The following is a 26,601-nucleotide window of genomic DNA, read 5'->3' as shown; positions in this document are numbered from 1 at the left end:
AGACTTCTTTACTTTTCCACCAATTTGGAATTCAGACAGTGGATTGATAAGGAGCGGAATCAAACAGCAGAATTGGAATCAATAGAATTCAAATGACACCAAACCATATGTGCATGTGTGAAGAGGAGTCAATGGTGTGAGCAGCTGTGTATGTAAGAATGACACTACACATAGAACTGAGAGATGCACAACTGAAAAATATGAAATGTGGGGGTGTGTGGTGAAGGCTCCTTCTGCTTGGCTGACCTACATAGGCAGCTTGCCTCTCAAGTCTCATCACAGCTCATCAACACAGGCCTGCACATGCACATGCACATGCACAAAGACACACACACACACACACACACACACACACACACACACGTCCTTTATCCATCACTCAGGAGGCTCTGTTCATTGATGCCTCGCCTTCACTCTTTTCCCTTTTCCCCTCTTTTCCGTTCCCTCCTCCCTCTCTTTTCAGCCCCTTGGGCATCTGTGCGTGGTTCAGTACGAGCAATATCTGTTTAAAAAAAACAACTCAAAAACTGTGCTGCAGTGCCTGGACCATGAAAAAAAAAAAAACTAAAAAAAAACAACAACACATTTTTATTCTTTCTCCCTCCATGGGTTAATTAAATCACAGGTGCCTACTGTTGGAAAACAAATCCAGGATGTAGTGGCAAAGAAAGCCAGTGCACAGGTATTTCAAACAAATACCAGAGGTGGAATTTGCATGAAAATTGTAGCCAAAGGAAAGAAAATACTGCAAGCATCAAGTACAGAAGCAAAAAATATAGCAAGGGTATTGAAAGATACAACCAAGAGGTCTAATGATGAATACGAGCTGTTAAGATGATTCTGACCTGGTTCTGTGGCAATGGGGGTTGGCTCTGAGCATCAGGTGCCTGGCCTTGGCCCTGACTGTCATTGCCCCCCACCGGAGAGCCACGCGTGGTGGCCGTCATGCTCGCCACAGGGCAGATCTTGGCAATCTTGGCCTCTTAGGGAGCGCTGGCCAGGAGGGAAATCACAGCCACCTCAGCTGTAGAGCAGAGGGAAGAGAGCCCGGACACGCGAGAGAGGGACACAAGCACCTGGAGGTCTGGATGTGCCGCTGAGACCATTGCATAACCTGTAGCAGGATAGAGGGGAACAGATCAGAATAAGGTTAGCTGTAATACACAGGGCAATCTTAAAATACAGGATTTGACCACGTAAATAAATTAAAATGTGTTTGGTAATTAACCACTTTAGCACGCAAGGGTTATACCTACGCCTGCTGAGAGAAATCATTTAATTGAATTTCAGTAGATTCTGAATACCATTCACAAGGTTAGTTCCTAGCACATTACATCTTAATTACACCTGGAAAAGTCAGTAAATGGATCGTCTGACATGCAATTCTAAATATATCTCCTGTCCTGCATTTCCACACTTTTCTAAATTACCAGAGAAGCTTCAAAAAGGTCAAATTATATTATGAGCATTTCAAACACCGTATGGCTCCGTATGCACTGGATTTCATGTGTTAGATATGGCTGCATGAGTTGAGACAGCCCAAATCATGAAGAAACCGGTTCTTAATCCCAGATGAATGTTTCAGCACTTGGTGGTCTCATCTCTCTCAATATAGCGCGCACACACACTTTTCAATTTTGGCATCAACAAACTGCCATTGTTACTTTGACTCATTTGCTTCCTTAATCTACACACAACTTTTACTGCCTTTATCTAATTTGATTGTTCTACTCAAAATTTGTTTTCTTTAAATAGCATATAGGTGTAAAATGTAGGGAAGACCCGTGACATACAGCTTCACTAATCTCCCAAACAACATCCAGAAGACCCCCCCCGAGTCACAACACCTGGAGCTCCATGCATTGAAGGCAGAGTTGGCAGCTTCCTCGGCATGGTCATATTCTATCACTAAAACCACAACAGATGGACGCTCAACGCTTCTACTCTGCCTGCGCCTCATTTGTAGGTGATCGGGACTCTGAATATTCCACCATGTTTTCTGCCTTCATCTTGGGTTTTCGACAGAAACCCTATCACTTCTACCTTATTACTAATTAATTTGGGATGATTAATTCCTTAATGCAGACTGTGCTTTTCTTGACTACACAAAGGAAGAGGGTGGATGGAGAGGAGATCCAACACCATCATACAGACTAGGCACAGAGGGATATTTTTGATGGGTATTGTATTAGGACGTGTTCAGCTTCATTCTAAACCTGCATCAGTACCAGTAGCCATGAAAGCTTTTGAGAAGATGACAAATAAGAGGAAACACTGACCTTATCATTGCTGTGAAGAACTTAACCAGTGCACCGCAGATGATGTGCGCTGACCAGTACACTGAATTTTGCTCAACATCTTAAACTCAGAGGATGGAGTGGAGTATGTTGTTAGGATAACTAACTCCAAACCCTACAATTATTATGCAGCCATTTGAGCCATACCACCCATTTTAAAATAACACAGATGTGGTTACACATGTTATTTAAAGTACAGAATGCTCAAGAATTGTTCTGTACTCTCCTCCATTACAGGACCCACTGTCTCTATAGCTGTTGCTCAACACTCATGGATGCATGTTTCAAAAATGGGATGCCATCAGTCAGGCCCTGTTTGGACTAGGTATTAAGACCCCTCCTGAACCGTCCAATCACAAGTAGACAGCTCTCAGTGTGTCTGCTCACACCTGGCTTTAAAATACATCTCCACATGTTATGTTACCACTTGTCACTTCCAAACTGTGTGTCAATAATTCACAATGTTACTTCAGTTTGCAACATTATCAAATCACTGATCACCAAAGGAATTTTGAGTGATCTGTCTGGTTTATCATTTAAGAGAGCGAGAGAGAGAGAGCGAGTGCGCGAGCGAGAGAGAGCGAGAGAGAATGAAATGAGAAAGAAACAGAGAGAGAACAGCTGATGGGTGAGCTACATTGACTTTCAACAATAGGGCGAGCAGCGCAGCTATTGATGCTTTTCCTGTTTATCAGACAGAAATGATAAGCAGAAGAGACAAACATTGCCACAACACAGAATGAGTCTATTCCTTAACATGTTCCTGACAAACCAACTCACCAAAAATGTTTAATGCACTCAAAGTATCTCTTTATGGGCTTTACACATGACTGGACACTGTGATAATGTGCTGTTGTTTGCATGCTTATCAGTGTGTATTTCCGCTTGAACAAAAGACATCAGTCATTCAATGTGGCCCAAGGCAGTTTTGCATACACCCTATTAAAATAAATGTGAAAACGTGGCACACAGCTCTGAATGTGGTCAGTGATTGGATCACAATGCGCCCTGAGTGTGTTAACACCTGTAATGAGAGCGGTCACCTTGTGATCAGGTTGTTCAGGGCGGATCTTAATACCAGGTCTGAGCATTCCTGGGGCCGACACTGAAACTGAGGATCATCATTCACTCTAACTACTGTCACAATGAGAAAATTTCATTTGCACCTTCACACAAAGTGGAAGCAGTTGAGAGCCCTGTAAAGAACCATGTCAAATTCATTCTTCAATGTATGAATGCAATTTAAAAACCTTCTTAATTGAATTACTATGTTTAGTTTATTTATCCAACACATGATTAGAAACACTTTGATGAAAAAAAAATTCTCTGATCGCACAACACAGAATTACAAAATAAAATTGACTATTAATTCAAGAGTGATTTTTTTGAACCCAAGGGGATCTAACAGTATATGTATTCATGAGGATATGTTTCAGAAATTGTCTTTCAGTTTTGCATGCACATGTATGTACTGAATTCATGCAACTTTGGCCCTGTTTAGACCTGGCATTAAGACACTTCCTGGCTGATCCGATCACCTGTAGACAGCCCTAAGAGCAGGTATGAACACATTCAGACCCTGTTCAGATCTGGTAGCGAGATCCAGCCTGAGTAATCCAGTGAAGAGTGGGCAGCCTAAACTGCAGGTGTGAACACAATGCGTACTGAGATCCTATTACTGTAATCACACCCGGAGGAGACCTGGCCACATTCTTTTAGTAATGCAAATGCAAAGCATCCTGGGCCACATTAAAAGGACCACTTCATCAGCTGATGGGCCTTTGTTTTGAGCGGAAACACACAATGACAGGTGTGCCAACTGTGGTGTATTATCACAACGTCTGTGGTTTATAATTTGTTAAGAACACACAGAGGAACAGATAGTCTGTATTGTTTTGATTTCTCTCTTCTGCTTTCAATAAACACAGGGTAAGTATTACTGGTTGTGTGCTTGCTCTCTTGTTCAATGTCAACTTATCTCCACCATCAACTGAGTTCTCTTTTCTAACAAATGAACAGATCATCGATAATGAGACAGCAATTCCCTAAGAATACAAAATATTAATAATAGAGATGAGTTGATGTTTTGATCGACACAATCCACAACAAAAATTAAATGCATTTCATCTCTGAATGATCTGAGCCACGTATGCTATTGTTGCGGGGAAAGTAAGCAGATTAAAAATGATGCAAATGGAATAAATGTAAGTGTTTACTTGCATACAGAGCAAGGAAGTGAGATCTGATCCCAAGTGTACACAGGAGACACACAGAGACACACTTGAAAGTCAAGTGTGAGCACACCCAGCAGAGTATCCACTTGTGATCAGATCAGGATGGTTCTCCATACCAGGTCTGAACAGGGCCTCTGGGTCCTCTGACTGAGAGCACATTTGGGGATGTACAGATTCTTTCAGCAGTATGAATACAAATAAATGATTTGGGTAAAGTGGTGAAGGACCACTGACTCAAATGAGGACCTCTGTTTAAGTCGAAACCTGTGCTCAATTTTGTGTCAGTGGAAACATACATAATCCCACACTGGCTGATATTTTCAAAAATTTATAGACATTTTACATATTTTGCACTGCAGGATTTGGTTTGCCTAAACATGCCATCCAACAGACACAGTGTCCATTACTTCTCTCTTCTCTTCTTTTAGCTTTCGATCAATAGGCATGGCAAACATGCTGCACTGCTCTCTCCCTTATCCACTGGTCTCTCACTCTCTCATTCAGCTTAAATGAATAATAATAATAATAATAATAATAATAATATGATCTGACGGATCATCCAAATAAGATGTTTGTTCCTTAAATTGAATTAAAATGTCAGTGAACTAAATTAATGGTTATATATGCACAAAAATGAGTACCTCAATTCAAGATTTGAATAAATTATAATGGATGTAGGAAATGTGAGATCTATGTATACAGCAGTAGGATTTTAGTTTGGGGTGTGGACTATGCTGTAGCTGAGTGGAGGCACAAAAGAATATTTCCCATGATCCCATGAAAGGTGGGTTAAAAGAAGAGTTTGACAGAGCCCAGATATACTCCCAGATCTGAGAAATCAAACTGGTAAGAAAATTGTGATGTTGATAGTAGGAACCACACACAACTAGAAAAATCAGACTTTTGTTCATGCCAACAAGACTACAAAATAATATAGATCCCATTAAATGTATGTTATTAGAATTCATTCAAAATGAGGATTACAAAGCATTCAAACAAAATTCTTCTAAAACATGACCACAAAATGAATGAAATCCAATTAAAACATAAGAGGGAACCATGAACTTCCCTTATCATTTATTAATTCCCATTTCCGAGAAATATGCAACAATCAAAACAACCTGAAAATCAATTTCAGTGCTGGTCATCACAAATTTGCACAGAAAACTGACGTCAAGAGAACTGAATATGTTCATCTCCAAATACTAAATTAAAAGAAGAGTAAACCCATCTGTAGGTCGAATACCTAATCTGTGGCCACCACCATGCTTCTTTATCATGTATGAAAAAAGATCGACATCATGTAAAAGTTTAACATGTCACAAAAGTTAATATTGACAATATATTGTAAGGACTGACCCTCTGTAAAAGCAAGCTCCAGGGTCCACTGCTATTCTGATACAAAATATAACCAAACTGGAGATACAAACTGAACAACCCCTGACTTGAGGATATAAGCAGAATAGAGAACCATAACCGCTGCTAATCTGTAATCTCAGAAAGGGGCGAGTGGTTCAGAATTTCTTTTAACATTTTTACCAAAACCTTTCCATAACATTTCCACACCTTTGGGAACGAGATCAATACCAGATATTCTTCAAAAAATTTGAACCCAAAGGAAAATCGAGAAATCTATTGCAAAATTTAAAGGTGTTTTTTTAATTACTATAAATGACAAGCTAGCAACCTGTATTACAATGTCAGTAGTTACCAAAATATAGAATTTCACCATTAAGCTGAACTGAATAATATATACTCTAATCTACATTTATTTTTGAAGCAAATTACAATTACTTAACCAAAATTTTTGAAGCAAATTACAATTACTTAACCAAAATTTTGCTTTATTTTCCGAGAACCTTTCCATGTCCAGGAATTGCTTTTTTCCCCCAAATGAAGTTACTTTCAAAAAGGTTCTTTTCATGACCATATAAACCTTGTTGATTGCTAAAAGTTATGACCCTCAATGTATTTTGGATTCTTTAGTACATGTTAACACAGGTGCACTACCTAAATGATCCGACTTAGGCCATTAAGATATTCAACAAGCGTTCCATTGCATTCCACCATGAGACTGGACAAGATGTTAGTTCTTGTATTAGTTAACACGATATATGACTGATTGTATAGTGTGTAGTTCTTTCAGGCTACAGATATTCAACTTACATCTGCTAATAAGCAGATGACTTGTGACATCTGCACAAACACCAGCCCTTAAAGTTTCAGCTGTCATTACAGTTATTCAAGGCAAAATGTTTTTGGAGAAGGAAACGCCATGTAAATTATCTGGGGCCATCAATCTACCTAACGTACAAACAGGGTGGAATACTCTCATGATGCACAACTACAATATTATAAGATACATATAAGTGACAAAAACATGCCAAAAAGCACTGGCAACAAATGGTAACGTTTTATGCAACTGCGGCCTTTCGGACTGAACCGGCTTTACAACGTTAGCGTATTTATTAAAAAATAGCATGAACGGAGGAATCGGTATTGGAACAATGCGAGAGAGATATATAATATGAGACTGTCAATGTATGCATGATGCACATGGTGACCTAAAATAGCGATTGATAAGTCTAACGCGCTCAACTGCCCTTAACAGCTAGTGGTTTAGTTAGTTAACGCCTGCTGTTAGCTAGCTGCGGCAACAATCGTTCGGTAAGCTAGCAACTAGGCAGGAGAGCAGCGAAGGCCTTGTCGTCCACAGCCCACTGCGCTGACACATGCAGGCCTCAATACTCGGACAGGCCTGACATTATAACATACATGGTGGGGAAACCTTTGAAACATGTGTGACAAGCTTAAGCACAAATATAGTTTGATTAATATATAAAATCTTGGATAACCGTGACAATTACCCGGCGTTTTTGTTGACGGACTATGTTCCTGTATCGCCATTTATGAGCATCGGCGGTGCTAACGTGCTAACGAGGAGTAATATATCTGTTAGCCGTTAGCTTACGTGCAAGTAAATACTCGAAGGTGCATTTAGCTAACCTTTCTATTTTGACAAGCAGTTTGCCGGTGTGACTCAACGATTAGCTTACCAAATTCTAAATGCATAAGCAGGCTAATATTAAACTCAGAACTACTCTTCAACGTTCAAAATAAGTTGACTTAACGTTACCTAGCTATCTTAGATAACGTAGAATATGTCAGTGACAGGACTCGTCTATTTCCTGAAGACCTGAATCATCTAACATTAACTCTAGGTTATACATACCTGAAAGAGACTGAAAATCAGATCAAGGAACTCTAAGCAATGGAAAATAGTAATAGCAATTATGGTGTCGTACATCTTTTATGAATTGTTTATTATGTGCAAAGGTGGCTACATTTTAATAACTTGTAAACACGGGACGTTTAAAGAAAATGTTCAGTTTCTAGACAGTGTCCACCATTTGCGGGTAGCTAATGTTAGCGCTAGCTTGCCATCAGTGAGCCTAACTGGGTGAGCTACTGAAACGAACACAATGTTACGACCATGAATTGCTGTTTAATCGCATTGACATGATCACACACTCAACAATCACTAGCAGGGAGAGAAAAATGGCAGCGAGTGAATGACATAGGTAACCCAAAATGCAATACTGTTAGTTACCTTGCATTGACCAGCAGCTGACGCAAGTACTAGCCGTAGCCAGCTAACAATCCCTTCTAATGGTAGTGCACCGAGCTGGTTAGCGAACAACTCACCAGGAATTTGATATGACTTCCCCCTCTATTCACGGGCTACGTCCAGCCTGGAATGATGGTGTCGTCGTATATTACATAAACGTGGCCTATATCGGCGACAGTTCCGAAGGAAACAAAACTGTCACTAGAAACATATAATTCCTACGGTTTTGCCTCTGCTTCTGGGTGTTTTTCCTGCGTCACCGGCGCGGTAACAACCCCCTGGCTCTATCTAGTCCGATTTCTGGGGCTTGTCACTTCGGTCCCAGCAGTCAGTCACAACTTGAATCAGTTCAACATGGCGGAAGCGCAGTCGGATACAAATGCTGCCCAGTAAAATGGGCCAGACGACCGTGAACTCCAACGAACAGCACCGTCTAAGAGCAAGTTTTCGCCGCAGCCGAGAGCAGCCCAGTAAACACAACACCAGCTGAATGGAAAGGGCATAAAACCGCTCTCATTTCTGATAAGTGACCCCGGATCCAGAAGATCCAGCTCCGTAGTTTGGCAGGGACCAGATGAGAGATCTGCGCAACCTCCCGGACTTGAATCTATCACCTCCCTTCGCACGGGATGTTCATAACTTAATAGATATTGCTTTCACATAAAAATGAAAACATCATGATGTCATTTCTAATGTATTTGGGGGATATTGGTTGACACAAAGTAGAAGTCAAAGACAAACGGAAACACGGCAGCATAGATCCATAATATTCCCATTACCTTACTTGTATAAGCAAAGCTTGTGTTTAAATCAAATTAACATTAACAATAATTCAGTGACGAAAGAGTAGATAATATCAAATAAAGCCCTATTAACTACTCAGTATCAAGTAATATACTTAAAGAGCTCATGTCAGTGATGAATATGTCAATCACATTGTGATCCTTCAAAGTCAGTTCAAGTTCAAGAGGTGGTCTTTACTATGATTTGTGACATCACAAAGCCAATTCCACTCAGCACTCAGAAAAACACATGTGATGTTAAAACTTGAAAAGGTTTATGTTGCAAACAGTGAAAATGGACATTTTTTAAGAAGTGGGAGACATTTTGTGTTGAGTAGTGACACTTGAATGATGAAATATGCTTGCATATTGATCCATCCATCCATCCATTTTCCTGTTAAGGGTCACGGGGGGGGGGGGGGGTGGAGCCTATCCCAGCTGCCCTCAGGCGAGAGGGTCACCAGTTCATAGCAGGGCCAACACATATAGACAGACAACCAATTGGTCTTACAGCCATGCCTACAGTCAATTTAGAGAGAACCAATGCAGGCACAGGGAGAACATGCAGACTCCACACAGAAAGACCACGTGCTCGAGCTGGGGCTTGAACCTTCTTGCTGTGAGGCGACAGTGCTAACCACTGCACCATATTGCATATTGATATAGTCTGTAATTCAGAATGAGGAGGAAGAAGTAGGCAGTATCTTAAACATTTGAATGTGCTAGTCATATATCATAATATTTCATGCAAATGTACTCCTTGAAGCACGATAACACCTGCAATAAACTATCTTTCAAATTTATTTTGAAATGCTGTTACCTCGACATAATATTCATATCTAGGATCCACCTTGTAGCGCTTGCCAAAGCATTGCATTGTCCCACATTTTCAAGCCATTACACCAGGGGTGCCCAAAATACTCTCCATTGGAGGGTGAAGACTGAAAGTTTATGGTGGGCTGCAGTCCAAATTCAAACACAGTTTGTTGTTGAACTGCAGAACCTAAGATCCCAGCTTTCCTTAAATATTATTTAACCTTTTACACAGCTGAATAAAAAAACTCTACTTTTCAGTAACAAAGAAATGAATTAAGGCTTTTCCATGATATTACAGGTTAGTGTTTTCAAGGGCAGTTGAGTGTTTAGAACTATCAGAAGGTGGAGAACACAAATGTACAGTAAAGTAAGTACCCCGCAGTGATGACCAACCACATATCATATCACACACTGACTCTTACTCTGTCACCTGATCAAGTTATGAAAACATAATCAGGGATCCTACATATTCAAACATAATTGTCCTCCAAAAAAGCATAAACAATAATGTGCAGTTGCAGTACATTTTTAAGATGGTGATTATTATCATTGGTAGTGGGACTTCTTACAGCATATGGGCCAAATCAAACCTTATGGCAGGCCAGTTTAAGCTCACAGGCCCCCCTTTTGTCAGCCTTGCTTTACACTACCATTACCAGAACAAACCCATTGTGAACCAGTGCTGTTTTCCCACTTCACCTCAGCCTAGTCATCACATCTTCACTTTTGTCATCTAGTTACCTTTTTAATTTCTGTGGCCACTTTTGATATGGTCCTCACATTTGAGTCTAGAACTCTGGGCCTTGAAACAACTTTTACCTGTCCATCAGATGTAAGTGACTGAAATATGGTGGGAGACAAGAAATATTGAATCACTTTCACAATAATGATCCAATCAAGCTAGTTTGATAATTATTCAAGCATTGAAAACGCACTTTAGATTCCACTCAATTTGAATTCCTGTTTCTTGGAGTAGAATGAGTCTCAGATAAGAGAAAATAAAGTGGAAATGTTGGTCACTATCGTTTACACAGTTTACATTCACAACATGTATACACATTATGCATGCTGGTTTGTTGGCCCCATCATTTCCATATTTCTTAATTCAACTGATCCTCTCAAGTCTCCCAGATGGCTAACAGGTCAGTGTCTAAGTGCTTCAGAGGTCTTTGATAGCTGGTGTTTCACGAGACTTCAAATCTCCAAATATAGTACACCTATACGAGAAAGTAAACTGTTGGAGAGAGTAAACACGAGAAAAGGTCATGCAACTCGCCCTCCCTAATGCTCCAGGTTATTCCTGGTCCAAGTCTTATTTTTACAAAAAGGCCTTGTGAGAAGAGCTAAATGCTCCATCTATGAAAGGAACTGTGTTTATGTGGGTACGTATAGTCATGAGAAAAGTCAATGAATTTGAAAAAATAGCCTAAAATAACAAAAAACAAAAAACAAAATAAAGTCAGAAAATTTAGGAAAAAATCATAGAAATTTGCTTCACAAATACCTGCAAGAGTTTCAGTGGTTCAAATGAGATTGAGTGCGACAAATCTCTTTTGGTTAATATTGGTTTACCTAATTATTTGTCATATCAAACAATATAGCTTGTCATTGATTTTAGTCATAGACTATGAATGCTTGGTTTAAGTAAACAAGATGGGTTGGGATTTTAATTCTGTAATTGAAGACTTGATCGAGAAATAGTATGGCAAGATTTTACTATCACAATAACATATTTGCAGTGTAACTGTGTTGGTCAGATATTTCGAGTACTTGTATAACAAAAACGGAAACGTGATACCAGAGAGATCTCTATTTAAAAAAGATTTTTGGTATCACGATGTGAAAAATGAAGAGTTTCGAAATATAAAGTAATAAAACTAAGTGAGTGGTTATGCATCCATGGCCCCCCCCCCCCCCCCCCCCGAGGTACCCCGCCTTCGACCCAGCGGTGTGGCGTGGTGACTCCCACTCCTGAATGCTCTTGTCTGGATTTTCGTGCCTACCGGTCATACTCCACAGCAAAGATGGCGGAAGAGCGGCACTGAGTGTTCTCCCGAATGCGATATTAATTTTGGTGTATTTGTTGACTTTTCTGCTGAATTAGTAAACCAAGTCCATGCCGAGAAACCTGGCACGAGCAAGAAATGTAGTGAGACTGCGAAAAAGGGATATTTTCATGAGGAGTTAGCCATTACAACTCGTTAGTCTTCCGTTGTAGCGCTGTGCATCGCCGTGCTAGCTAACAAGTCCGTTCCGTCATTGTAAAATGGCTCCGGTGCAGATTGGGTCTGATGGGCAGCTCGTCCCACTTGGAGGTCCGGTGGTCTCGGGTCCTCAGCCACCGCCACACGGGGCTCCGGCAACACACGGGATACGACTAAGCCTGCTAATTGACTTTCTCCTCCAGAGAACCTATCACGAAATCACCCTGCTGGCGGAACTGTAAGTAGTAGGCCTCGAAGCTAACTGGGTGGGCTAATGTGTAACTGCTAACGCTGGTTAACTCCGAGGATGGTCTTCCTCCTGTCAGTTAAAGTCTTAATGGCTCCTCAGAAGTTGGAACTTATTTAGGGCTGTGGAGATTTTTTCTCACATGACCACCGGACTTTATTCCGCAGTGTAACCAACTTGTAGTCAGAACTCTGAGAGGGGGCGTATCGGTGTTTTGACGGATTCTATACCCCTGTCGATATGTGTCCCCCCTGACCTGTAAATGTACCCTGCTGAAATTTGTTTTGTCATCTGATATACTTAACCTGACTCTAACCTCAATCAGATTCACCTAATATGACCCCTAGTCCAACAGTTAGGGGAACCTCATCTGTAGGGGAACGAGGTTTGACACAACACCCGTATAGAACGTTACTATGAAATCTGAAGACTTTCACGGTACAACTTGTAGGTGGGACACCAAGGGTCTTGTAAATCCCCCCCCCCCCCCCCCGACACAGACAGATACACACACACACACACACACACACACCAGATAACGATACCTTGCTTAAGGTAGTTACTCTTAGCATCGGTTCATATTTTTCTCAGTTGCCAAGAACATGCACCATGCAATGTATTGAGGTCATTTTAGTCATATCTTGGCTGTATTATTGGGATGAAAGTATTGCCGTTAATGAAAACTTTTAATGTTGTCCTTCCAGGCTTCCCAGAAAAACAGACATGGAGAGGTAGCATTCTGTTCTTTCTCTGACTGGCCTCTTATTTCTAAGCTGATATTTTGAAAATATGATCAACTTTTGATTCACGTTTCCCTTTCAGGAAAATTGAGATTGTCAAATTTGCAAGTCGCACCAGGCAGCTATTTGTACGTCTCCTAGCGCTGGTCAAGTGGGCAAGCAATGCAGGGAAAGTTGAGAAGTGTGCGGTGAGTGTGTTCATGAAAATATAAACATGAGGCTATGGAATTGGGATTATAGTAATACATCATTGGGATGCAGGAGTTGATAAAATGTATACTTGTTCTTTGGGACTTGTCATGTGGGGAATGTTGTTATTCTCATATTCATTCAAAATATATTAAAATTCGTCAAATTTAGAATTGAGGCTTTTATGATTTTCTTTGGTCTATAGAACATGATGTGTTTCAGCTCCAAAATATTTAATTCAAAATGGTAGTTTAAAACCAATTAGCCTCCAAGAAATTTTGGCAATTTTGACATTTGAAAATTGCAGTTGGCGAAATTTCATTTAAGGGCGCAGCTGTAATGCACAACAAATGACCCTGCTTTTAACCTCTCTCCTCTGGTATCTATGGCAACAGATGATTTCCAGCTTTTTGGATCAGCAGACCATCTTGTTTGTGGATACAGCTGATAGACTGGCATCACTTGCCAGAGACGCCTTGGTACACGCACGTTTACCCAGCTTCGCCATCCCCTTCGCCATTGATGTGCTCACAACAGGGTCATATCCACGTTTGCCCACCTGTATACGTGTAAGTCTGATTTTTTTTTTTTAGACTTGCTGACCTCTACCACTGGTCACTAACAGTTTATCGTGATCTTTTTTGTAGGTCAAACTTGTGAATTCAAACAATTTACATGTTGTTGTTTTTTTCTTTTTGTTTACCTCTTCAGGATAAAATCATCCCACCAGACCCCATCACTAAAGCTGAGAAACAGACCACCCTCAACCAGCTTAACCAGATTCTACGACACCGCCTCGTCACCACAGACTTACCTCCCCAGTTAGCAAACCTCACAGTTGGTAAGCAAGCTTGAGTGTAAGCCACTATGGCAGGGGTTCTCAAAAACAAATCTTGAAGGTCCACAATTGTTTTTTTCATACAAGCATGGGTCCATTTATTAACGTCGGTCAAGTACAAGGCAGGTCGAAGGTGGTAAAGATAGTTTTCTTTTGTCCAAACAAAAATACAATGCACATTCTGATTTAAAAAAAAAATGAATTAACAAAATATTTTCTTGACTTAAAATAAAAATAAAAAAAAAAACGTGCGGGCGATTGTCACTGTCCACTTTTCTTCTCTTGGTCAGCTTTGAGCATGCCATTTTGTTAGATTTGCATGTACACAAACAGATTGCAAAGTGCCGGGTACGACTTGTGTTTCACAAGGCTGCGGTCCGTCCAGTCTAGCTAGCAGCATGCACGCTCTCTCAGCTAATCAGCGCATCGTTGTCATAGAGATGACAGCCCATAATACCCTGTCATCCAGGCAACAGCCAATCAGCGCTGTCTCCCGAAGCACACACTTTCTCACACACACACATGCATGCACACTCACACACACAGCACATAGAGCGCATGCAGTGATTGAATACAACAGAAGTGCAAACATGGGAGATATTTGACTAAAAATGAAACAGAATTTGCGAAAGAAGAGTAGCGCATAGCAATAGATCGGCAATTAATACTAATAATATATGTTAAAAAAAGTTTGTTTTTTTCTTGGGTGTTTTTGGGGGGGGGGGGGGATGTGCCATTTGCCCTGGGTCTGCAGAGAGGTGTGCGGTCCGCTAATTGAGGACCCCGGCACTATGGTGTGGTGAACTGTTGCTCTGACCCTGTACTTGAAGTGGGAGGAAAAAATGTGTTGGTACCCCCCCTCATACATATGCATGTGCATCAAAATCCAAATAGTACACTCTTAGTTTTGTTTCCTGTGAGAAAATTTTTAAATAAACAAATGTTATGAACAAATAACAGTATTTGAAGGCTCGTTGAAATATAATTAAATATCAGTGCTATTAAGAAAACGAAAATAAGAAAGTAATGCAACTACATGAAATTGCTAAAATGACTACAATAAAATGTATAACATATCAAAATAAAAGTATTATTACCAAGATCCACAGCATTTACGTACTTACTCAAAGGAACAACCATTTGCCACACTATTTATTTTGTAACCACTCCAACACTATGGTTTTAATGATAATACATTTTTTGATAATGAATACATTTCAGTATAATATTTTATATTTTGCTGACATTATTTTAAACAAGTAAAGTACCCTTAATGCTAAATAATATTCATAATTGTTTGGGCTATTTCAGTCCATAAAGAGAACATGGGAGTCAGAAAGTCACATAATATGCCTTTAACCAGGATCAGTACTAAATATTAACTGGGTGTAGCAAGCTAACATTAGCTGCAGTCCTCGCAGCGAGGAGCTTGTTTATTGTAGCATCAGTAAAACCACCTGCAGCTACTGCAGCCAACATGGACATAAGAAATGACACCAGTCAAGATGAGAGTTCAGACTTGCACATGGATCCGTTATTCGTACACAAGCTGGCAATGGCCACAATACCTCAAATTGCATCTTTCACTTCAGTCCATGATCAATATTCCTGAATAATGCAGTTCATGAAGTACTGGGAGCTTGTTAGAAGAGCAAGAAAAATGTATACTAAAGTAGTTACCTGCTTTGAGCACCACCATTATTACAACTTTAGTCTCTGTTCTCAGTTCTGCTGGTAATGAGAAGCGATCAATGTGCATATTTGCTTGTGTTCATGTTCATATAGCTAATGGACGTGTGAAGTTTCGTGTGGAAGGAGAGTTTGAGGCCACCTTGACAGTGATGGGTGATGACCCAGATATTCCCTGGAGGCTGTTGAAGTTGGAGATTTTGGTGGAGGACAAAGAAACTGGAGGTAAGGCATCCTGCTCTGTTGCACGCTATAAATTACGCCGTTTTTACTTTATCCCAGTACATTTGTCTGTGTATTCCTGCATAATTGTTGCTCTCTTTCCCTACCAACAGATGGTCGAGCCCTGGTGCACAGTTTGCAGGTGAACTTCATCCATGAGTTGGTCCAGGCACGTCTCTGTGCAGATGAAAAACCCCTACAGGACATGTACAACTGCTTGCGTATCCTTTTGGACTACATTTGTCTGTCCATGCCCAATCACGGGGAGTTTATCTTCGTCATGCCTGCAACCACTTGGCTTTTGTCCCAGGCTGCTGTCAACTACTGCAGTAGGGCAGGAGTGTGTGTCAAAGCATATCGAGTATTGACCAGTAAAGCAGATGAGTGCAGCATTCCAATGAGAAACACAGCTGCAGAACTGCATCCTTCTCCAACAACAAAACGGCCTTTTGTTAATGACTTGAAAATGGTAGCGCTGTTCTCACAAATACCTGTCACATGCCGGCTCATGGGAGGTATAATTTTACCTCATGGTGACGCGTGTTTCAGCACTACTTAGAACTGTTTATTTATTTATTTTGTGTGTGTGTGTGTCTGGACTTTGACAAATGACATCTGAATTAAAATGTCTACTAAGTGCAAATGCACCATGTCACAGACATGTGTTTTCTGTTAATGCTTGTCACTCATCTGGTGCTAATATGTAGCTTTAAGGCACGGGGGGGGGGGACCCAAACATATAAAAATTCAAGCTAACATCAAATATCATTATTGCATGCGAGGTGAGCATGACTGTGCTTCCCAGTACATCTTTGCTCTGCCTTTCACTCACCAACACTAGCAGTGCAGCTTACCAAGTCAAAGAGCCATCTGTGTTGGGCACAAATGCCCCTTTTACCAACAAAGTATGTGTGTGTGTGTGTGTGTGTGTGTGTGTGTGTGTGTGTGTTTGAGAGTGTGCATCGAATGCTAATGGAAGGACATACATGATACTTAGTGTCACCTGGCTTTAGTATCTTCCCACGCTGTGTCTTCTTTAACAGTGTTGTGTCCAGACTCCTTCTGTCTGTCGCTGCAGCTGGAGGTGCTCCACTCGCAGACTCTAATGCTGATCAGAGAGCGGTGGGGCGACCTGGTGCAGGAGGAGAGATATGTGCCTGCCAAATACCTCACCCTCAGTGTCTGGAAGTAAGGCTTTAATTACATAGATGAACATGTTCATATTCATGTACATGCAGTACTATGTAAACATATCATGCACAAAGGTCAGGTCGTACAGATGTGGCTTCATGATTTCCTCTTTTTCCCTTCCAGCCAGCAGGTGTTGGGTAGGAAGACGGGTACAGCATCTGTACATAAAGTCTCTATCAAGATTGACGAATCAGATGTATCGAAGCCACTGCAAATATCTCACGAACCCCCTCTCCCTTCTTGTGACTCCAAATTAATGGAGAGAGCTATGAGAGTAAGTTGTACATGTGTTTTCAGCAGTGTTTTGTAGCTCACAGTGCTAATATATTTAAAAACATTTATCCTCTCTCATTTTTCATTTGTAGATTGACCATCTGTCAGTGGAGAAACTTTTGATTGACAGTGTTCACGCAAGGTCCCATCAGAAATTACAGGAATTGAAGGCCATTCTAAAAACCAGTAATCCCAGTGACAACTGTACGTATAAGTTCTTGTGTTGTTTTTGTTCTAACAGTTCAGTGTGTGACACATACTTTTTTAGCTATACTTGATAGTTTTTTTTTAACCAGCCAAAAATAGCTTTTTATATGTAATGCCTTTTTGTGTTGTACATTAATGCTTAATAATATATTGTGGTGGAGAATAAACGAAGAGGTCGAAGCACATGGTAAGCTAAAAAGAATGGAGTTTTGTATTTGGGATAAGTAGCACAAATCAGAGCAACAAAGCCAGATAACTGCTGGTTTGATTGATTTTAGTGAAATTCCAAGAATTAAATCTATGATTCTGCTTTGCTATGTGATTAATAAAAATGCCACAGTGAAAGAACAAGGAAGTAATGTCTGAAGTAAAAATAAACCACGTCATTTAAAACAACTGTCCTAGCCATTCCAGAATAGATTTGATTGACTAGGTGCAGTGCAGTACACCATGAAGTTGCTTGTTAACAGTCGGTTGCTGATGCTCCGTCGTCTTTGAAGTGGAAATGCCACAGCTACACCTCAAGTGTAGATGGTGTGATTTGTTCTGAGTGTTTGTTAAGAGAGAAGAGAACAAGAGTCCGCTCCCAAGCTGAAGTGTATCAGAGCCTGGAAACAGTCTGTGTCTGGAACTCCTTTGTGTGATCTGACCATTTCAAACGCTCCAACGCTTTTTTTGATGATGTTACTATTTTGGTACAAATATTTACCCTCCAGGATTTTTTCTCATAGTCTCAGTTATTGTGAACAGCATACTCCAGCTCCCTCAGTCCATTAATGTTGTGTAACCATGGTTTTGTGTTGTCTATCAAGCGGAAAATAGATGCCTGAGTGTATTTTTTTTTGTTTATTTCAGCATTCATTGAGACTGCTTTACCAACACTTGTTATCCCAATACTGGAGCCATGTGGCCGTTCAGAGTGCCTCCATATTTTTGTAGATCTGCATTCTGGCATGTTCCAGCCCATGCTGTATGGATTAGGTAAGCAGGCACAAACCTACATGAATCTGTAAGTAGCAATATACAAGTAGAATGAACCAGTGCTGGTAGAAGCTTCCTTGCCTTTCATTGAACTGTATGGCGTGATTAAATGTTTTTATTTCAACTGTTGTGTGAATGTTGACAGTTCTGTGCACATTTGCATTGGTACATTTGCTTGGGTTTTGTTAGGTGTTCCAGTGTTCAGGTAGCAAGTGCAACCATTTTGAAGTTGTTAATTAGTGTCTGTATTTCTGAAGAATTTCACCTCCACATGTGTATCCTCCTCCTCCGTCCTTAATTTCAAATAGGAGACTTTAAGTCCCATTGAAAAAGTACACCCTTCTGTTTCTAATCCATTTAACTGTCATGATAATTTTTCTTTGAAACAATTAAACCATTAAATCTTTGCAGTCTTACTGTGATGTTCGCGCTTTTGGGGATCCGAGTTAATTCGTCTGTACAGGTTGTGTTTATGTAAGAGTAAACGATCAGTTATTTTGCCAGAATAATGAATTTCATTCCGTGTTTCTCATTGCATGCTCCACTCAGCTCTGAGTGAAATGGAATGGGGGAAAAAAAGATTATCCTAAAAATATGTTCTTGCTCTAGATCAGTCGATGCTGGATGACATTGAAAAGACCATCAACGATGATATGAAGCGTATCATATCTTGGCTCCTGCAGCTGAAGTAAGTCAACCTCCACAATTTCTAAGTAGTTTTAGACATTTTACACTCTGAGCTTACAAAGTGAATGTCAGCTGAAAGAGAGCTGTGGCAGAGAGTCAACAGTTCCATTCCAGCTGGTCAGAACTGACAGGAGCTGTCATTACAACACCTGGTGAATCAAGTGGCAAGATTGATGTTGAGATTAATTACCAGGGCAGAAGAGGTTTCATACTTGCTGCTTGAGTGTGAGTTAGAGTGAATGAACCGGAGATTATTTGGTTTCACTTCAGCAACCCTTTATTTCTTTGGCCAGATTCTGGTTGGGGGAGCAGCGCTGTCGACAGTCTGTGAAGCACCTTCCCACAGTCTGTACTGATGTCCTTCACCTCTCCAATGCCACCTCTCACCCAGTTAGCAACTTCTCCAAGCACAGACTCTACATCAAGCTCACACGTCTTCCTCAGTACTACATTGTGAGTTATTTAACAGGATTCTGCTGGAAGCAGTTCAACCAAAATTACTTTATGAACTGTTCACAATAAAGTTTTTATCTTCCTCCTCATCTTATGGTTTTAACTCCGTTGTAGGTGGTGGAAATGCTTGAAGTTCCGAGCAATCCCACAGCATTGCAGTACAAGTACTCTTTCCTGTCTGTAAGTCAGCTGGAAGGAGAAGATGGCCCCATGTGTGCACAGCTCCTGCAGCGGTTCAAGCCAGACCTAGAATCCCTTGTCCAGGAGACTACGACAGGACGAGGCACCCGGCCCGGCTCAAAGAGAAAGGTCAGTTCTAGTTAGCGTGATTTTTATGGCTTTTCATGGATGTGGTGTTTGGGTAGACTGTAGAACTTGGGCAGCTTTGGAAAATGTAGGTTGTAAAAGTGAATAATTAATGCCAGATCCCCTTCAAAAACTCAAAGCCAACGCTATCATGTTGACTGCTTTGGCCCAACAAAGCCTCATTTTACAATGATAAATTAAGGTTTTGGATGTACTTTTCCTCAACACAAGACAACATGTCCTCAGTGAAATAGCAAATACTTTTTTAAGCATTATTAGATTTATGTGTGAAAATATTCTGTGGTCTTGTCTCTGTGTAGATATCTGGGGAGCAGGTGGACCCAGAGCCAAAGAAACCCAAGCGTTCTGGGGAAATGTGTGCCTTCAACAAGGAGCTGGCTCACCTTGTGGCCATGTGTGATACCAACATGCCTCTCGTTGGCCTCAGAGCAGAGGTCAGTTGATGCAAGTCGTTCATGGCAGTCACATGTGACTAGATACTCATCCAGCAGTCCCATCAAGTGTTGTCTGACCTACATCTCTGTTTGTTGTTGCATAGTTGTCCAACATGGAGATTCCAAACCAGGGTGTTCAAGTGGAAGGAGATGGCAGCAGTCACGCCATACGTCTGCTTAAGTAATAAAACACACAGGCAGTAGAATGTGTATTGAAATGAAAACACAACAGGCATTCATAAAAAGACAACAACTGACAGTATGTATTTTTTTTTATGCTGTAGGATTCCCCCCTGTAAAGGTGTTGGAGAGGAAACCAGAAAAGCATTGGAGCGTTCCCTTCTGGACAGCACCTTCCGCCTGCAGGGCAGGAACAACCGAACATGGGTGGCTGAATTGGTGCTGGCCAACTGCCCTCTCAACAGCACGAACAGCAAGGAGCAAGGTACACATGCATCTGTTTGAACATATCTATCTTTCATCTAAAAAAGATCAGCCTAAAAGCATTATCAAATTAAAATTAAACAACAAATCCCCACTGTGATGCAACTGTAGACATAATTTCAGCAAATGGCATCATTGTTGTTGATAGATGAGTCAGAAAACGTCTTATGATCCTTGTAGATAGAGGGAGACTGTATCTATTCTACATCTCCAAGTGAAATATTATCTGTCTCATCCATCAGCCTCCACGCGCCATGTGTATCTGACTTATGAAAACCCTCTGTCGGAGCCGGTTGGCGGGCGGAAAGTGGTGGAAATGTTCCTTAATGACTGGAATGCCATCAGTCAGCTCTACCAGTGTGTCCTCAACTTCTCTCGTGCACTGCCAGGTAACCCCCCACCCCCACCCCCCTTCCCGTGAATAGAAATACTTAATGTTTTTTGTTTGATCCCAGCTGAACTGCCTCTTTCCTCCAGAGATGCCCTCCTACCTGAGCCTGTTCTCTGAGGTACGGCTGTATAACTTCCGCAAGCTCGTCCTGTGCTATGGCACCAGCAAAGGCAGCTCTGTCACTATCCAGTGGAACTCCAGCAGCCAACGTTTCCATCTTGCCCTCGGCACTGTGGGGCCCAACTCTGGCTGCTCCAACTGCCACAACATCATCCTCCATCAGCTGCAGGAGATGTTCAACAAGAACCCAAATGTGATGCAGCTGCTGCAGGTACTTAGGGCACAGTTATTGAGTAGTGTAGAATAGAGAGTAGAGTAATCCTTTATTAATCCCTTGCGGGAAATTGGAAAATTTCACACCCACATTGCCTGATACAGCTATCACAAAAAATCACAATTATTCTGGTTGAACGTAATAATGGCACACATCAAAATTCTACAAAGCACATATACATTCGATTGTGTATGTACGCTGAACTTGAGTAGTCCGTTGTCCAAATGGAGGCAGATCACATACATCTAGATTTTACTTTTGCGATTTGTGACTCCTGGCTAATATTTTTCCTCTTTGTTTCCTCAGGTACTTTTTGACACACAAGCCCCTCTGAATGCAATCAACAAGCTACCTACAGTGCCCATGCTGGGCCTGACCCAGCGCACCAACACTGCCTACCAGTGCTTCTCCATCCTGCCCCAGTCCCCCACACACATCCGTCTGGCGTTTCGAAACATGTACTGCATTGATATCTACTGCCGTAGCCGTGGTGTGGTCGCCATCCGAGATGGAGCGTACAGTCTCTTTGACAACACCAAAATTGTGGAGGGCTTCTACCCTGCACCAGGACTCAAGGTAAACCGGGCATGGAGCTGAAGTAGTTGTTCGTATTTACTCAGTGTATTTAGGAAAGGAGAAAGCTCATTGTTTCTCTTTAAATTCTTACACTCCTGCTTTTAATGATATTGGAATGAAACTTATGCTTGGCTGTCTGACTGTGGAGTGGCAGCCCTTAAAGCACACCTCCCTGACCACTCAAAATGGCTCCAGACTTTTGGGTCACAACCAGTTGAGAACCACTGCTTTAAATCATTGTTATTAAACTATTGTTGTTGCACATTGTCAAGTAATAATGTGTATTCATCATTTAAAGCCACATATTTGACAATGTGCTGCATCGTGCTGATTGTCACAATGAGGATCCTGTTGACCCAGAGCAGAGTCTGGGAGTCTGTCAGCAGGTTCCTCATTGTGACAAGAAATCTGTTCCACATATGATTGACTGATACCTCGTGTTTGCTGTGCCAAAGCTCAGAAAAATCCAGCAACAAAGAGACCTTTTTTCACTTTGTATCACTTGCTGTCTGAGCCAAAATCACCAAATCGTTCTGCTGTTGCATAGCATGAGAACCATTGGCTAATGTATCATACTTACCTGAGCATGGACAAATGACTAAGAAATTAACATCCATCCATTTTCTAAGGGTCATGGGGTGGGGGTGTGGAGGCTGGAGCCTGTTCCAGCTGACAGTGGGTGAGAGGTGGGGTTCACCCCAGAGACCGGTCGCCAGTCAGTCGCCAAAGAAATAAAGATGACACATCAAAGTTGCTTAGAGTAGATTTGATAAACTTAAGAGTCAGAATACTTGATGAGGTGTCAAACTCTCCCCATCAAACAACTTCTGTCTATTTCCTTATTCCAGACATTCCTGAACATGTTTGTTGACAGCAATCAGGATGCTCGGCGGCGTTCTGTCAATGAAGATGATAACCCACCCTCACCAGTTGGGGTGGACGTAACGGAGAGTCCGATAAACCAGCTGCAAGTTCAGCCACTGACGATGAGAGGCGTATATCCTCCTCTCACTTCGCCGCCTCCAAATTACCATGCCAATGTCACTCCCTCGCCATCCATGATGCCCACGCAATCACCAGGTAGTTGGATGAGGTCTTTTTTTTGCTGTTTCCAAGAATGTGTGAATGCATTTTCCCCAGTATTTTATGTTTCATATGCGCTTGCCAGCCCACTGCACAGAGTTCAGACCAACAGATCATTGTTTTTGAACATGTCGCATTACTGTCATCAACCTCCCTGCAAGCAAATCAGAGAACAAGCAACCATGTGTGCCCATTTTGATTTTGTTAAACCATGAAATCAGTTGTTTTTGCTCATGCAACATGCACACACACACGTCCCAGGTGAGAGGGAACAAAGCATGCATCTAGTCCTGCTCCTTCCATTCTCCTCCATCTCTGCCCGCCAGCCAGAGGCTACAGCCCCTCCGCCCAGCTTTAGCATGTGTGTGTGTGCATGAGTGAGTGTGTGTGAGGAGAACTTGTCAAACTGAAGAGTCTGATGAGATACGGTGTGTGTGTGCGTGTGTGTGCAGGGACCATCCATGCCTCTGGCTCCCCTAGTGGAGCACTGAGGGCACCCTCTCCTTTCGGGCCTACCCCTTCTCCGTCTTCTCTGGGCATAGCCATGGGCCAGACCAGCTTTGCCAGTCCCCACGGTAAGCAGCAGGGTGGCCATCGATCCTGGTCCGGTGGTTATTCTGGTCTGCTGGGCTGGAAGAGGCTTTACATGAATACTTAAACTTGTAGATCATACAATATGACAGATGACCTGTGAAAATTGGGCACACAGTGGTGCATTGCAGCTGTTTCATCAGGAAATAGTTGTGTGTAAGTGTGAATCTGTCTCTCTTTGACTGTAGGTGCTCTGGACCCCAGCTCTCCATATGCCATGGTGTCTCCCAGCCAAAGAGGTCAATGGCCAGGCTCACCCCAGGTCTCAGGTCCTTCTCCTGGGGCAAGGATCCATGGGATGTCCCCTGGTAACCCTTCACTGCACTCGCCTATCCCTGACCCTCATTCTCCACGTGCTGGAACCAGTAAGTCGTAGTGCGCGCCCCTCCCCCCCCCCCCCCCCCCCCCCACACACACACACACACACACACCAACGTCTCTCTCATCTCTCACACATCACATATATATTCTATTAAAAATTGTGTTTACCTTCTTCCTTGTGTTTTTGTATACAGGTTCACAAGTCATGCCTACCAGTATGCCTCCACCCCGCAAGCTACCTCAGCGCCCCTGGGCTGCCTCCATTCCTACTATCCTCACCCACAATGCCCTGCATGTGCTTCTGCTTCCCTCGCCCACACCCTGCCTTGTCCCCGGCCTGGCAGGAAGCTACCTCTGCTCGCCACTGGAGCGCTTCCTGGGTTCAGTCATCATGAGACGCCACCTACAGAGGATCATTCAGCAGGAGGCCAATGTGAGCAAATCCTCCTCATTTTGGAGCAATTACTGTTTTCCATTTTTCACACGCTTTTATTGGCTCTTTACTCCCCTCACTTCCTCTACTCTGCTACCTAGTTATCGATTGTGAACTCCAATGAGCCCGGCGTGATCATGTTCAAGACGGACGTGCTCAAGTGCCGCGTGGCTCTTAACCCAAAGAACTACCAGACGCTGCAGCTCAAAGTCACTCCAGAAAATACAGGTCCCTGGTCTCAGGAGGAGCTTCAGGTGCTGGAGAAATTCTTTGAGACACGGGTAAGTACAGGCAGCACGCACTGACGGCCTGGTTTTAATAAAGGATTCAGACACTTTATTGAAGAGTATTGTCATTGTGTATTGCAACGTATTGTTTTATAGATACATCTACTTTTGTCCTCTTTTCCAGGTTGCTGGACCCCCCTTTAAATACAACACATTGAATGCCTTCACTAAGCTGCTTGGGGCACCCACCAACATCCTTCGGGACTGCGTCCGCATCATGAAGCTGGAGTTGGTGCGTTTATGTTCAGGAGTTATTTGTGTAAAATGGCAAGTTTATTTTGATCGGTGAACCATATTGATGCCGTGACCTCCCGCAGTTCCCAGACCAAGCTGCGCAGCTCAAGTGGAACGTCCAGTTCTGTCTCACCATCCCCCCCAGCGCGCCTCCCATCGCTCCTCCTGGAACCATCGCTGTGGTGCTCAAGTCCAAGATGCTGTTCTTCGTAAGTATCAGCAGAGCCTCAAGGTTTTGGTATCTCTGTAATATCAGTTGAGCCTCATGTGTCTTGGTGGGTTTTGTCTCACAGTTGCAGCTGACCCAGCGTATCCCGGTGCCACAAGAGCTCGTGAGCATTATTGTTCCAATTGTGTACGACATGGCCACAGGCCTCACTCAGCAGGCGGACATCCCCAGACAGCACAGCTCATCAGGGGCTGCAGCTCTCATGGTCTCCAATATCCTGAAGCGGTTCAATGAGCTGCACCCAGCGAGACAGGGTGAGACTCGAATTCACCACGCTGACAAACACATTCCTCACATATTTGCTCAATATTCTGATGCCATCATGTGAAATTACACCATATTTTCTCCCTCTCAGGCGAGTGCACAATATTCGCTTCTGTTCACGACCTGATGGCCAACCTCACACTGCCCCCCGGCACTCGGCAGTGAAGGAACAACTGATTCAGACCCAGAACTGGAGACCAAGGACGAGCCCATCGCCGAGGAGCGAGAGTAACGGCTGTGGTCCCAAGATGCAGGAGTCCTCTCTGCCTCAGCTTCTGGACGTCTGACTTGATATTATATAGTTGCTGTTATGCAAGCGAGTTGAATACGTACATGTGGACCACTGAGGCTTACAAACAAGATTTACTGGTATATTTTGGACAAGGGATTCATTTGATGCAAAAGGATCTAGATGTTATTTTTCCTCCTTGTGCACTTGTAAACAGAGGATTATCTATAGATATTAAGGTTGTTTACAAAAACATGTACATTGTTGTATATTTGAGTGTTGAAAAGAAATCAGGTGAGTTAGTTTTTTGTTTTTGTTTTTGCTTTAAAAAAAATGTATCTTCAGGTTTTGTTTTTGTTTTTATAACGCCATACTGATATTATTTTAGTATCAGGAGATATATTCCTTAGCACACTATTTAAATGTCTTCTTGCCTTTATTTTGTTAAGACCTCTGTATTTTATTTCAGACTCTCACTTTTGGATACTGTAAAACTGTGACAAAACTTTATAAGCCAGTTGTATTTTATTAAGATGCATTTTGAGTCCTGATTGAAGGATTTCTGTCTGACTTTGCTATTTAATAAACCAAGCCCCGAGTTGGTTTGTGCCTTGAGGATCTTCCGCTGGCAGTGCTCAAATAATCACATCACGTCATTTACACTACAATATAGTCATTTAAAGTCTTTGGATTTCAACCACAAATGTATATGCAAGGTAACAAAGGTGTAATTGTTTTAATGTATT

At 42.0% G+C, this 26,601-nt stretch overlaps 2 protein-coding genes across 8 annotated transcripts in view; one reads left to right on the top strand and one right to left on the bottom strand.

Moving 5' to 3' along the window:
• Positions 1-8,694, bottom strand: part of usp9 (ubiquitin specific peptidase 9) — a 39,784-nt gene extending 31,090 nt beyond the window's left edge. For 2 of the 6 annotated variants that reach the window (XM_086220170.1, XM_086220173.1), the window contains exons 1-2: positions 8,237-8,694; positions 846-1,114 (exon numbers count right to left, since the gene is read on the bottom strand). In XM_086220170.1, coding sequence (XP_086076296.1) covers positions 846-947 — 102 coding nt within the window. In that variant the 5' untranslated portion in view covers positions 948-1,114; positions 8,237-8,694. Of the gene's footprint in view, positions 1-845; positions 1,115-7,398; positions 7,414-8,141 lie in introns of those variants that run through there. The other 4 variants (XM_086220174.1, XM_086220175.1, XM_086220171.1 and 1 more) reach the window with 3 other exon arrangements.
• Positions 8,695-11,755: 3,061 nt separating this feature from the next.
• med14 (mediator complex subunit 14) lies at positions 11,756-26,470 on the top strand. Of its 2 annotated transcripts, XM_086220167.1 has the most exons (29): positions 11,756-12,199; positions 12,913-12,939; positions 13,031-13,136; positions 13,533-13,706; positions 13,849-13,978; positions 15,761-15,889; positions 16,000-16,107; positions 16,942-17,074; positions 17,201-17,351; positions 17,443-17,554; positions 18,413-18,538; positions 19,148-19,226; positions 19,519-19,678; positions 19,793-19,987; positions 20,305-20,439; positions 20,544-20,620; positions 20,724-20,884; positions 21,126-21,272; positions 21,361-21,605; positions 21,915-22,184; positions 23,033-23,264; positions 23,720-23,842; positions 24,047-24,223; positions 24,374-24,612; positions 24,714-24,893; positions 25,024-25,131; positions 25,217-25,342; positions 25,427-25,616; positions 25,718-26,470. In XM_086220167.1, exons 1-29 carry the CDS (start codon positions 12,024-12,026, stop codon positions 25,789-25,791), a joined length of 4,290 nt encoding a protein of 1,429 aa, XP_086076293.1. In that variant the 5' UTR covers positions 11,756-12,023; the 3' UTR covers positions 25,792-26,470. The 2 variants fall into 2 exon arrangements, with proteins under 2 accessions (XP_086076293.1, XP_086076294.1); XM_086220168.1 differs by lacking the exon at positions 23,720-23,842.
• Positions 26,471-26,601: the final 131 nt, after the last annotated feature.

Source organism: Aulostomus chinensis, chromosome 12 (assembly GCF_037954235.1).
Source record: "Aulostomus chinensis isolate RoL2024-O1b breed Wild chromosome 12, RoL_Achi_v1.0, whole genome shotgun sequence".
Taxonomy (NCBI): Eukaryota; Metazoa; Chordata; class Actinopteri; order Syngnathiformes; family Aulostomidae; genus Aulostomus; species Aulostomus chinensis.
Note: the sequence above shows the minus strand (reverse complement) of the source record. Positions and strands in the feature narration are given on the sequence as shown.